This window comes from Meriones unguiculatus, chromosome 12 (assembly GCF_030254825.1).
Source record: "Meriones unguiculatus strain TT.TT164.6M chromosome 12, Bangor_MerUng_6.1, whole genome shotgun sequence".
NCBI lineage: Eukaryota > Metazoa > Chordata > Mammalia > Rodentia > Muridae > Meriones > Meriones unguiculatus.
Window position 1 is genome coordinate 33677342 of NC_083360.1, and position 13114 is coordinate 33690455.

Below are 13114 nucleotides of genomic sequence, written 5' to 3' on the forward strand. Positions count from 1 at the left end.
GAAAATAAATCTAAACTAAGTGATACAGGAAGTATCCTAAGCATTGCATAGAATGCTTCCAGGGATGCCTAGGCAATGAGCTGTGGTCATGTGCCCTTGTGCCAGGATGTGACAATGACCTACTAGTTTTGCAGAGCAGAAGCAACCTGCTGAAAATAAAGTCTTCAGCTGGAGCAGCCAGCCGCCTTTTTTCTTTTCCTTTAGACATAGGACTTCAGTTTTATAATTTCTCTTGAAATGGGATGAATTGAGCATGGGTTAAGGGCCAGGACACTGACCAGCGGTGGTGGAACACCTTTAATCCCAGCACTTGAAGAGGCAGAGGCAGAGGCAGGAAGATCTCTGTGAATTCAAAGCAGCCTGGTCTACAGAGTGAGTTCCAGGCCAGCAAGGGCTGTTACACAGAGAAACCCTGTCTCAAAAAATAAAACAAAACAAGGACCAAGATACTCAAGTATTCCTGGAAATGTCTATGAGGAAACCCCCAAATGAGAGTGCAGTGCTGAGAATGCGCACCTCTCCTCCCACCCAATACACACAGAGCTCACAAAGGACTCCACAGCTTCCCAGGCACCTAAACATTCCTGCCTCCGGTAAAGACTCATCTAGGTAATCCCTGTTTCTACAAAGTCACGGCTGAAGGCTATACACCAACGCAAGTCTCAAAGATACTAACATGTTCTAAGATACTAATATTCATCTGGTCATTATTTACACACTGCTCTCTAGGGCCCGTGTGCCTACTCATTCCCACTGACTGTAACAGTAACAGAGCTTAGCTGAGTTCTGTCAGGTGATCTTGCAGTAGGCACGTAACACTGGGTTAGCAAACTTAGATTTCAGATTTTACTGCACATCCTCAAAAATTAAGTACCCTCCAAAATTTTGTTTATATGGGTTATAGCTATTTATATTTAGCCTATTAGGAACTAAAACATAGAGTTAATACACAGAACACACAGCACATATTCTGTTAGTCAAGAGGAGGATGAAGCCAGCATATAGAACTACTTGGAAAGTACTACCACACACTTGTGAGGGAATGGAGTGAAAAAACACGGTATTCTAGTACCTGAAAAGTGAGTCCTGGAAAGGACCTTAGCATTCCCTCATCACACTTTAAAACATGAACTGTTGGGATTAACATCTACACTAGAACCTTATTAGGCTCAGTATTTACTGGAGAAGCCAGTGAGACAGCTCCCAGAAGAGAACAGCTCTAAGTCCAAGGTATTTGTCAAAACCCATTCAGCATCATGAGGCCACTGGCACTTTGGGAAAATTTTCCTGTCTGTGTCTTTTTTTGTTTTGTTTTTCCTCTTCTTTTCACATTTAAGCAGCAACTGTTGCTATTACTGTAAAACATACAAGCTTGTGTTGCTACCTGGTTATGAACATTTTCCCATTTCAATTAGATTTGCTTTCCTCTCCTCCATCCACTATGTAAGAAAGGAACAGTGCAGTCACCTTTTAACCCAATCTTTTGTTTTGAACTGCATGCTAGTGGTTACCCTCCAGAACATGATAGCAAGAACCTATTGCTAAAGATACATCCTTGAGTTACAACATAGAGAAATATAGATGGTATCAACTAGAAACATCATCTCTATTGGCTAGCTTTCATAGTGCTGGAAAATGCTATGTATACTATAGCGACAGAACTGTAAGCATCAATCTCACCCAACTGTGAACCCTGCGAGCTACAATAATGACCCTCCTTGGCAAAATATGCCCACTGATACAATAGTGATGTGAATATTATGGGTAGCAAATGTTAGGCCCACTCTAAGACATGGAACCCATAGCTGACACTGTCAACAAAGCCAAGAACCCATAGGTAAGTCATGGGCCCTAAGGGAAAACCTACTACCATTATCCTAGTAAATGAACACAGCAAAAACACCTCCTAATAAAATTACTGCCATCCCTATTGATCAGTGCATGTCTCAGCCTTAAGAGAAAATGTTTTAAATAGTTTTATTGGTTCTTTGTGAATTTCACATTATGCACCCCAATCCCACTCATCTCCCTGTCCCTTCATATCCTCTTTCCACCCTTGTAACCTCCCCCTGAAAATAAAACAAATTAAAAACCAAACCACACCAAACCGACCAAGCAAACAAAAACAACAACAAACCCTCAAACATCTCACCGTGGAAGCCGTGGTGTGTCCGGCGTGGCACACAGTTTAACTTTTTGCCCACACTTCTTTGCTTGCAAATGTTCATTGCAATGAGTCACTGGTCTGCTTTGAAGCCTCTGGCTTCTGCTATACTATCAATACTGGATCTTCTCCAGGATTCCTCTCAGACATTCCATTGTTGCCCTGTGCTATGGAGATCACAAAGCTTGAAATGTGGAGGACCAGCCCCTTCATGCACTCCATCATAGACAGGATAGATGTTGGGGTGGGCCACATCAAAGCCCTGGATCTAGGCCTGGATGAAAGCTGAGTTGGTTAGCCCACCAACTCTTCCATGCCCATGCTGCCACGGCCAGCTCTACTCTGCTGCCCAGGACTCAATGGAGGATAGAGTGAGAGAGCAAGTGAGAACGTAAAGCTGGTGGTTAGGGGGGCAGGGAGTGATGTGAAGTATTTGGGGAAGAAGTATTAACATGATCAAAATTCACTTTATGCTATTCTCAAAGAAATATTATTTTTTAAAAAGGAGGATTTTGTTGCCAAAAACAACAAAAACCACAAACAAACTTGTCTATTTTAAGAGCTGCAGTTTGAGAGACAGGGAAGACACTTTCCTGGGATAGACTGAAGTACAGAGGAGGCCATTTCTGTCTCTTTTTCTACTGCCTACCATACTCAGAAGTATCAAGCATCCGTTCATGTGACTACACTATTACTTTAGAACAAAAACTTAGGGCTGTCATTGCTGTTGTTATTGCTATTTTGTTGTGTTTTGGAGCAAAACATAATCCATGCTGACCTCAAACTTACGATGATCCTCTTATCTTAGTCTCAAGTGCTGGGATTCCAGGCATAAATCAACACACCCCACTTTATTATAATTATTTATACCTACTGTCATTCTACTCAACATACTATAAAATGATTCAAGAGACACCACAATTTCTCTTGGTAAAATATACACAATATAGTACTTACTGTTTTAATTATTAAATGCACAGGTCAGCAGCATGAAGTACATTCAAATTGTCAATCATGGCTATCAACTAAAAACAAACTTTCATGTTCCCAGATCCCAGAGTCTACCAAACACCATTTATTTCACTTTCTGTATTGCTATATCAAAGCAATATGACTTTGGATGCTTAAAAAAAAAAATAGTAAGGGAAGAAGAGAAAGAGAGAGGAAGAGAATATGGACAACAAAAGCCACTTTGTATAGTATATTCATCTGTGTTAGGAACAATGACTAACAATGGATGCACTCTCTCCTCTAGATCCTGCTCCTATTTAGGTAGGTTGAACATGCAGATGGGTGAGTGATTGCAGGGGTCACAGAGCTTCGGAGGGTTGAAACTGAGGTATAGGTTATAACCTGGTGGTAGAGTGCTCATGTAACATGTTGGAGGGTTCGAGTGGGCTAATTTCAATCCTCAGTATGGAAAACAAACAAATAAACAAACTGTTAGAACTGGAGTTTAAACCTTGAGTAAAAGGAAAACATCCTTTGGCTCTGACTTCTGATCACCTTGGTCACCAGGTATATGAATCAGGGTTCACTAGAGAAACAGAACCAAAGAGAGGGGTGTGTGCCTGTGTGCCCATGTACAGTCCCTTTTCTCTCTAAGTTGGTTTTTGCCAGTGGTTTATCAGAAATAGAAAGCCAACTGAAACAGCAAGATTTTTCTTTTTCTCTGCAATGACATTTCCTGAGACTCTGATCTGGAGGAAGGGCAGCCTGAGCACAAGGCGCAGTTCTCTATCACCTTCACCATTGGCATCCCTGCAGCTTACGAGGAGGCCAGTTTTTAAAGCAGTTCTTCTGCTCATGGCATAGCAGGTTTCTTCCTGTCACTCTGTAGGTTCTTCAGTGTCTGCAGTGCAGGTCTTAAGTATGAAAACTGAGCAAGACAGAGGCAAACCGAACTCCTCACCAACTCCCTTTGGCTAAAAACGATGGCTGTGTGAGCCTATTTAGTTCCCTAAGACACCCTGTAGCAAAGGGTCCCTGATCCTCTCTGTCTGGTCACTGCCACTGCCAAGGTAACACCCCCAGGAGCAGATATTATGATACAGCCATTCTATCAGTATCCTTCAATGGCTCCATGAAGATCAAATTCCTCGACATGTAAGCTTTCCTCCTCCTCAACTTTCCACACCTCTAAAGAACCTCTGGCTCCCCCTTTCTTCTCTATCTTCTGCTTTCTCAGTCCATTCTGGGTGGTATTGTTTCAGTCACCATGACCACATCCATGTACAGATCTCTACAATGCTAACACATGTGACCCAAGAGTCTTCTCTCAATAGACTCACGTCAAGTAACCTGGGATAAACTGAGAACATTGCCCACCAGCATGTAACAGCATTCTTGACTTAGCAACTACAGGGCCTGCTCAGGGATAGCAGCTCAGCACTACTCCAGCACCCCACCACCACCACTTCTGAAGAACACATTTTCTTCCTACTTTCACATATGACAAGGTGAGATAGGCTTAGTCTCATAGTGGTCTTCAGCCTCAGAACACAACTAATCAGTCTAAGGAAGACTTCCTGATTTGAGATGGGCCAATGAATCCCTTTCTTGGAATCTTAGACTCAAAACCAGGAATACTGGGGTTGTATCTCCAGAGTAAGTGGGTCGGGGTGGATAACCCAGGTCTACAGGAAAGGGGCTGCTGACTTTGTGAGGAGTGGCAGTACCAGATGTAGGTTCTATGATACAGCACAATCTTCAGAGCAAATCCCCTGTCTATGGGAGAGCTGTGACTCTACCATATAGAAGCAATTGTCCTCACCACACCCAAATGATACTGGAAGCAGCTGGTGTTTATTATCTAGAAAAGACTGGCAGAGACAAGAGGAGACAAGAACTCAATACTGATGAGCTCCAGGCCCTTGGGAGTGATTCCATCTCAGATCATGTGGAAAGCCTCACTAGGACTCAGTTTCCTCACTACAACATAGAATGTGGACAAGATGTCAGTATGACAAGCAAAGGCATCTATAGCTCCTAGAAGGCAGTAAGTTACCTGCCCAGGATGGCTGCACCAGCCATGTTCTGAGCTAAGTGCTCTGCTAACACTTAACAGTCCTATAGGAATCAGAGGTGGTGCTTCACAAAGGAGCAAAAACTAACATTGCCTTTCTATGATCACTAGGCCAAGGTGGCATTTCTAGCATAAAATCCTCTAAACATCTTTTCATTAACTTCCCCCTACCATCTTCTGAAGCACCGGACACAGGCAGATCCAGGCCTGCTGAATATACTGTATTTCAAAGAGCTAGCATAGAATTATCTATCTGAGGTTTGGGGTTTATCTAGCCTTGAATTTCAGAATTCAGTCCAAGGGAATTCTGTCAGAAACTCTTAGCACATCATGAGAATCTCCGTGAATTTGATGGGTCATGATAACTAGATTAAGATTAATCTTTTAAAGTCTTTGCAGCTCTGTAAGATTCTTTTTGTTTTTGTTTTTTGAGACAAGGTTTTTCTGTATAGTCTTGGCTGTCCTGGACTCACTTTGGAGACCAGGCTGGCCTCGAACTCACACAGATCCACCTGCCTTTGCCTCCACGAGTACTGGGATCACAGGTGTGTGCCACCACACCTGGAACCCGGTAAGATTCTTTAATAAACACTATGAAACTGAGTGACTAAAATGCCTGAGAAATACAGACTCTTACACTTTGGGAATGATTTAAGACTCTTCTTGCTGGGTGTGGTCCAGGACAGCCAAGGCTACACAGAGAAACCCTGTCTCAAAAAACAACCAACCAACCAAACAAACAAACAAACAAACTCTTCTAAAAGTAAGCTGCTGCCCCCAAATGTAAATTCCACTGTTTTACTGTCATGGGGGTTAGGACTTTCAGATCAGTAATGAGAACATTAGGGAAGATCCTAACAATGATCCAGAAGCTCAGGATTTCAGACAAGCAAGGCCCCAGAATATCATCTTCACAGATGGCTGCAGATTTGCCTGAGCCTGGACTGAAGCAGGACCTGAGTGGGTGTTCTGGCCTGCTTCTTCCCTGTGGAGTTCATCCTTACACCAACTCTACTTTCTTAGATGTTCTTGTCTGTACCTTCTACAGAATCAAAAATATTAGAAGGATGTGATCATAAAAATTATTTTTCTCTCATGAGTTTAAAGGGTTGAACTCAAAAGCCCTTGGTAATAAACCAAGGTGATGAATTTATGACTTTTGCTTTTAAGACAAAACTTCAACTCCTACAGAGGCATTTATGTTTCTTGAAATCTTAGAGGTTTCAGCTCATGATTTTTTTGTGGGCTGGTAGGATAGGGCAGGAGGGGCCTGTGTCTAGCCTTCCTGGTTTCCCACATGCTTTTTTGTGCCAACAGAGACAACTGTCAATATCCATTCACAGCAATTTCTCCATCCCTACCTGCACTGTGGGCTGGCTGTGACTTCTTCCTATGCATTTTAACTTCTTTTTCTTTACTGAAGTGCTGGCAATGGTCCCAAGGCTCTCACGTGTTAGGCAGGAGCTCTATCACTAAGCTATACTCCTAGCCCACTTCCTATGCCTTTGTGCTTTTCCTTGCCAATCACTCCCTGCCACAGCCACTGAAAGCCAAGAAAACAGAAGGAAAATCATACTGTCTGCAGGCGACTGGCATGCTGAGCTACTGGGAGGATTACTGCCTTCCCCCACTGGAATCTTTTGTGTCTACCCTTGGCAACCAGGAAAGTAGAAAACTTTAGCAAAGTCAATGAAATTAAAGTTTTCAACAAGAAGAGAAGGAAGAAGAGGAGGAGGAGAAAGAATAAAAGGAGAGGAGACTGCCCTAATTCATCATACCTCCTCTACTAACCCACATTTAAAGCAAATGGGAAACCTTCTTACTCAGTCTGGCCCAGGCATCTTTATTAATGATTTTATTCAGGTGCCAACTCTTCAGACAAACAGCAACAGCAAACATGTGCTGCCTTGTGTCACACCCCAGTCTCAGCCTTTCCCAATGAAAATAAGCTGCCACTATTAGGCAGGTAGGGCCACACACTGAACTCCTAGGCCCCCACATTTAATAATTATTTCATGATGAGTAAACGTGAGAAGTGCTCAGTGATTCAGTATATATCTAAGGTTTCCATTGACCTAGCTTCACATACCAGCAAGCTCTCAACCATATGAAACTCACCAAGTAAACCATGGTGTAGCTGGTTCAGGCAGTGGAGGAAACAGTTTGGTTCTGAGTGACTTCAACAAGTGCCAATCACTAAACCATTAAAGGATAATAAGGGTTACACTGTGGGACCATGTTCCAATGTATCTATAGACACAGGTGGTGGATTCCCCCCAGCCCGGGGGAAACAAATGAATCCAATAAGCTGAGCATAGAACAGCAGCAGCCTAAGCATAAAAGCAAACGTCATTCAAAACAGACACCTATAAGGAGAGCACTGTTCTGACCCTTTGGATGTAGCTGGCATTTCTCCTAGGAAAACACTAACGTACTCTCAAAAGGGTTACTGCTCTCCTGACCATCATTAAGCAGCTCTGGTCAACTACTAAAATGATTAAGTATCAATGCTGAGCCACCTCAAACACCTTGATTCAACTTAGTGAACCATAAACCAAACAGACCATTATTCTGTCAGGTTTTCTCCTCCAGTAAAGGGGCAGGAAAACTTGATAAGAGTCATGAAGCTTCTCAAAAGGCAAAAGGGACATAAAAGCCACAAAAATATTAGACTTACGAGGGTCTCCAGGACCAAAGACCTTTGAGGAGTGGTTGGCAGGAGATTCTCTAGGTTTAGTGACAGCTCCCTGCACCAATACCACCTCTTTTCTTGCCTGGATATCCAAGAAAGCCTCAGTTTCCAGGAAGAGGACTCAGTTGTCTTCCCATAATACACAAATCTGTAGTTTTAGGGACCAAAAAATGTCTAGGCAATTAAGACTACTCTTAGGGGACTACTTTTATCTCAATCAAAAATCCAAATTACTTTCACAAAACCCTTCCCTTTAACAAAATAATCCACTTTAAAACATGTTATGACCTATCAGGTAAAAAGCTCCCAATGGATGGATTTCCAAAATAAATTCATTTTTATCTAATACTGCAGTCAGAAGTTTTGTTTGCTAGTGCTTCTAAATGGTGTGGCAACAGGCAACAGTGGCATATGAGGCACTAGGTATTACATCTCACCTTGCCTCCTAGTCACTTGTGAGGCTAAGTTCTAATGCAGGGCCATGATTGCTGTCTGCTATTCTGAAACCAAGGAAGCTCTAAATTGCAAGAGTTTTTCCATAACATACTTGACAGCAAGACTTACTGGAGCTGAACTCATCTGGAGGCAAAGCAGCTGTGGGCTAACAGAGGGCTATTTAGATTTTAGTTATCCCAAATCTATTTTAGTTATTTAGTGTGAATATCCACACGGTTTGCCACACATATTTGAATGCATGTGATTACTGAGCGTGGCCCCAAGTCCCAACGATTACCTAACACCCTAATACTTTCCTAACTCTCCCTACCCCTCAATCCAGGCCTAGAACGTTTGACTCCAAAGGTGTCTGGGTTTCTACTATCAACACATTTCACATATAAGAAATTCAGACTTCCAGGGAAGGCAAATGCCCAAAAGGCCACACAGTAGGAACAGACTCTGAGGCTGGGGCCTCCTTCAGGGCTAGAGCTCATGAGCCCATGGTACTGTGTCCACAGAGATTCAGAGGAAAGACTGCTTTACCAGCTTGGCTCTTCTCCAGAACCAGCTATCTGAAACTCAGGAAACACATAGGTGGAAAACACGAACCACAATGATAGGGATATAGAAGGTCTGATGCTTACCTTGCCCAGGACAGTGAGACAAGGTTTGGGATCCAATTCTGGCTGTTCGAGCTTCACCACTCCTACCCAGCCATATTCATACAAGTCTTCTTCATCATTGTTATTACACAGGCCCAGTGGGTGCATCTAAAAGACAAAATAGAAAGAAAATGTCAACAGGCTGGCTATAGACTGACTTGACTCACTTCATGTGTTCCTCATTGTAAACTAAGCCACAGCCACCTCATAATTTCAAACTTTAAGGCAGGGAAGTTTTTCTATTCACAGGGAATTCCATCTTATTACAATGAGCTGAGCTTTGAAGAAAACACAATTAAACACCTAGAAATAGATATTATATGGGCCGGAGAAATGACTCAACACTTAAGAGCACTGGCTGCTCTTCCAGAGGACTTAGGTTCAATTTCCAACATGCACATGGCGGCTCACAACTATCTTTGACTCCATTTTCATAGGATCTGCCTCTATAAGCCAGATACAAGCAGATATAACATCCATACCCATAAAATAAAATTAAGTAAAAAATATATTGTATATGCTTATATGCACACATTCATGTATGTGCACATTTGTGTATGCACACGGAGGCCAAAGGTTGATGTCAGATGTCTTAATTTCTCTCCACCTTAGTTTTTTTGACACAAGGTCTTTAAAGTGAACCTGGAGCTTTCCAACTCCACTGGAATGGCTGGCCAGTAGTCTCAGGGATCTTCCTGTCCAGTGCTGCGATTACAGGTATATATGACTGTGCTTGGTTTTTACATGGCACTGGAGATTGAATTCAAATCCTCATGTTAGCACAGCAAGCATTTTACAGTCTAAGCCATGTCTCCAGCCCCTATAAACACGTTTTATGGCTGCTTTCTCTCTGCCTTGAAAGTAATAGTTGTCTAAGGTGGAAGCCACCTGGTAAGAAAGAGGTAGACAGAGAAAGCATCTCAAAGAAATGCCAATCTAAATTGCTATGAAATACCATAAATCTAACAGTAAGCAATTGTAAATGAAACTAACCAGGATAGTTATCCTGTTTGGCTTCTAGGTCTTAAAGTCACATTAATTATGCACAAGGGCCTACAAACACATTGAGGACTTAATGAAAGATCTGGAAATGTGGCAAATGGTCAGTATAATTAGCAGGCTATTTAAAGACTACAAATGGTTAATGCAAAATAGACAACATTCTTTGAAGTCTTTTCAAAATCTGTTAACACAGCACAAAATAAAAACTAGGTAGAACAATCAGCTTATTTTCGCATATAAAAACTTGGAAACCACAGAAATCCCAAAGTCTATGCTTACAGTTCTATCATTGACTTGTATCAAGCTATTCTGTAGCAATTTCTTCCCCGGTTCTTTCAGATCAAATAAATTCTAAAAGGAAGCTCATAGACTAAGATCAGAAGGAAGGAGAGGAGGACCTCCCCTATCAGTGGACTTGGGGAGGGGCATGCATGAAGAAGGGGGAGGGAGGGTGAGATCGGGAGGGGAGGAGGAGGGGCTTATGGGGGGATACAAAGTGAATAAAGTGTATAAAAAAATAAAAAAAAACTTACAAAAAAATAAAAATAAAAAATAAAAAAACTAGGAAGTTCTAGGGCTGGAGATTTGTCTCAGTGGTTAGGTTACTTGTTGCTCCTACAATGGACTACGGTTTGATTCCCAGCATCCACATGGCAACACACAGTCATCTTTAACATCAGTTCCTGGAGATCAACATTCTCTTCTAGCCACTGTGGGCACGCACATGGTGCACATACATGCAAGCAAAACACACATACAAATAAAATAAATAGAGATCTTTAAAATGAAAAAGAAGAAGATTCAGAGGTTTTAAAGATAAGATCATTAAGATTCTGGAAGTAAATTTTAGAGTCTCAAGAAGTCCATGAAACTAACTAGATGCACAAGGCATTTCCCTCTCCAAGCTTATGTAAATCCTAAAGACTACCAAGAACAGAGAGACCTAGCAGAAACAGACCTGTCTCTCAAAGTCCCAGACTAGCTAAGCGGCCTGGCAGAGATAACCTCTGACCCGAAGAGTTGCCTACAAGTCAAGCAATGTGCTCCAGGATTCCAGCTTTTATCAGCCATCATCCATGTTAGAGGGCAAGCTTTGGTGATGTAGCTGTCTTTAAGTTATTCCTGCTCCTGTACATAGCCCCTCATCCATTCTCCTGTAAGTGACCCCAATAAACTCACTGTTTTGTCAATATAGACCTAGGTGGCATCTGTCTTTGGTCTGTCCTTGATTCCCTATCTGGGGTGAGCAAACATCTGCTTAAAACTCTCCAAGGAATAGTGTCATAAACACAGGTTCCAGAGCCCAAGAACAATCTGGAAAGAGGAAATTCTCATAGATAACTTAGCAAGTTTTAAGCCTAGCACTGTATGTGCTACACTCTCTCCTTTAATACTTATTTATTTATTTTTATGTGTATGAGTGGTTTGCTTGCACGTACATCTGTACACCAAGTCTTCTCAGATGTTACGAGAGAGTCAGAACCCCCTGGAACTGGAGTTACAGATGATTGTGACCTACCACTCTGGTCCTCCAGAAGAACATCCAATGCTCTTATCTATTGTTCTGTATCTCCGGCCCGATGTGTTAAACTCCTTAAACTTGAGGAATATATTTTTAGATTTGTAACAAGAACCTTTTAGGGCCAGGAGTAGTAGCATACCCCTCTAATCCCAGCACTTGGGAGGCAGAGGCAGGTAGATCTTTATGAGTTCTAGGACAGCCAGGGCTGCATAGTCCCTTGGGAAACAATACAAAAAAAACTTCCAGATTCCACTACAGAATCTACTATAGGTGGGATAATAGCTCCAAAGACATCTATATCTTAACCTTCATACATAAGAATTTACCTTACATAGTAAGTAAGATACTCTGGCATATGTGACTAAGCATGATGAGACAGAGGTTTCCTGGATTTCCAGATAGGCTAGTGTATCAAGATTAGTGTTGTTCTAAGCCAGTAGACCTAACAAATAGAAAGCTAATGCAAATTACTCCTTACTTGCTTTACAGGTGAAAACAAAAGTTTAAGGTAAATGACCTTGTTTTCCAAGTCAACATGGGCAAGCAAGTAGTACGCCCAGCCCGATGGGTCCCATGTGGGGACTTCCCACTTGCTCTATGCCTCTTCCTCTGAGAGCCGACTATCTGAGAAGAAAAAGACTGAAAGAGAAGATCTTCAGCGAGGGGAAAAAGTTTCTGGCTTTAAGTTTGTTGTCATCAAGGGCAATGTGCTATTTAATGCTGGCAGCAAGAAGAACAAGGGTGTGGGAAGTGGGGCCTGTTTGTGAAGCTGCAGGGCCTCAAAGCAAATTGAAGAAAAGTAAGACTTCCAAACTTGGGGGAAAAAGGTGCAAAAGACAGAGGAAGAAGAATGAGACCAGACTGACCAGTAGTAAAAAGAGTCACAGTCTATAACAAGACAAAGAGAAGGGATGTAAAAATTAGAATGGAGTTTGGACATCAAGATAGAATCAGAGTATCAAGCAGTAAATGGCACACAGAAGACAAGAAGCACTTAAGTGAATAGGTGATACACCTGCCATGTAGTGGTATGCCTGATCTTCAGAGATGGCAACGAGGGTACAGTCTACAGATTCTTGGAATCTGAATCCATTCAACAGTGTTGGCGGGACTTCAGAGCCTGTGAACTCACGAGGCAAGGGAGTTCCCAACCCTTGGGAATTCTAAGAAAAAGAATAAAGAGTCCTATTTTTTCATGTGTCTTCAGTTTCAGAGTTTTCTTGTTAAACCAATGAGGGTTCTGTAGCAAGGTAGACAGTATAAACCTTCTCTCTAGGGTGCCCCTTGCAGGACTTTGCCCATGCTGGAATGTTCTACATATCAAATGAAATAAAGCCTAAAATGGCAAGACCTACAACAAAACAGGATACACCCTTATGGGTCACCAAATTGTATCAAAAGTTCAGTCACCTATGATCTTAAGGAAAAGATAAGCTCAACTCAGCCCCAGGCTTCAGCTTCCCAATTTCTCAGGTCAGGTCACTGCAATGGCAACCAGACTTGTTCAGCTTTTTTCTATATTTAATGGAACTTCTGATCATGTGGCTTAGAGGTTTCCAAACAGACGACACTGTCACTTAAACACCTATGGGTAGAAAGCAGTGGTAGA

The 13114-nt window shown here is 42.1% G+C and overlaps 1 protein-coding gene across 1 annotated transcript in view; it reads right to left on the reverse strand.

Annotated features, from left to right (window-relative positions):
- Positions 1-13114, reverse strand: part of Znrf3 (zinc and ring finger 3) — a 152848-nt gene that overhangs the window by 47450 nt on the left and 92284 nt on the right. Inside the window, exon 2 of the mRNA XM_021632749.2 lies at positions 8964-9089. Coding sequence (XP_021488424.1) covers positions 8964-9089 — 126 coding nt within the window. The remainder of the gene's footprint in view (positions 1-8963; positions 9090-13114) is intronic.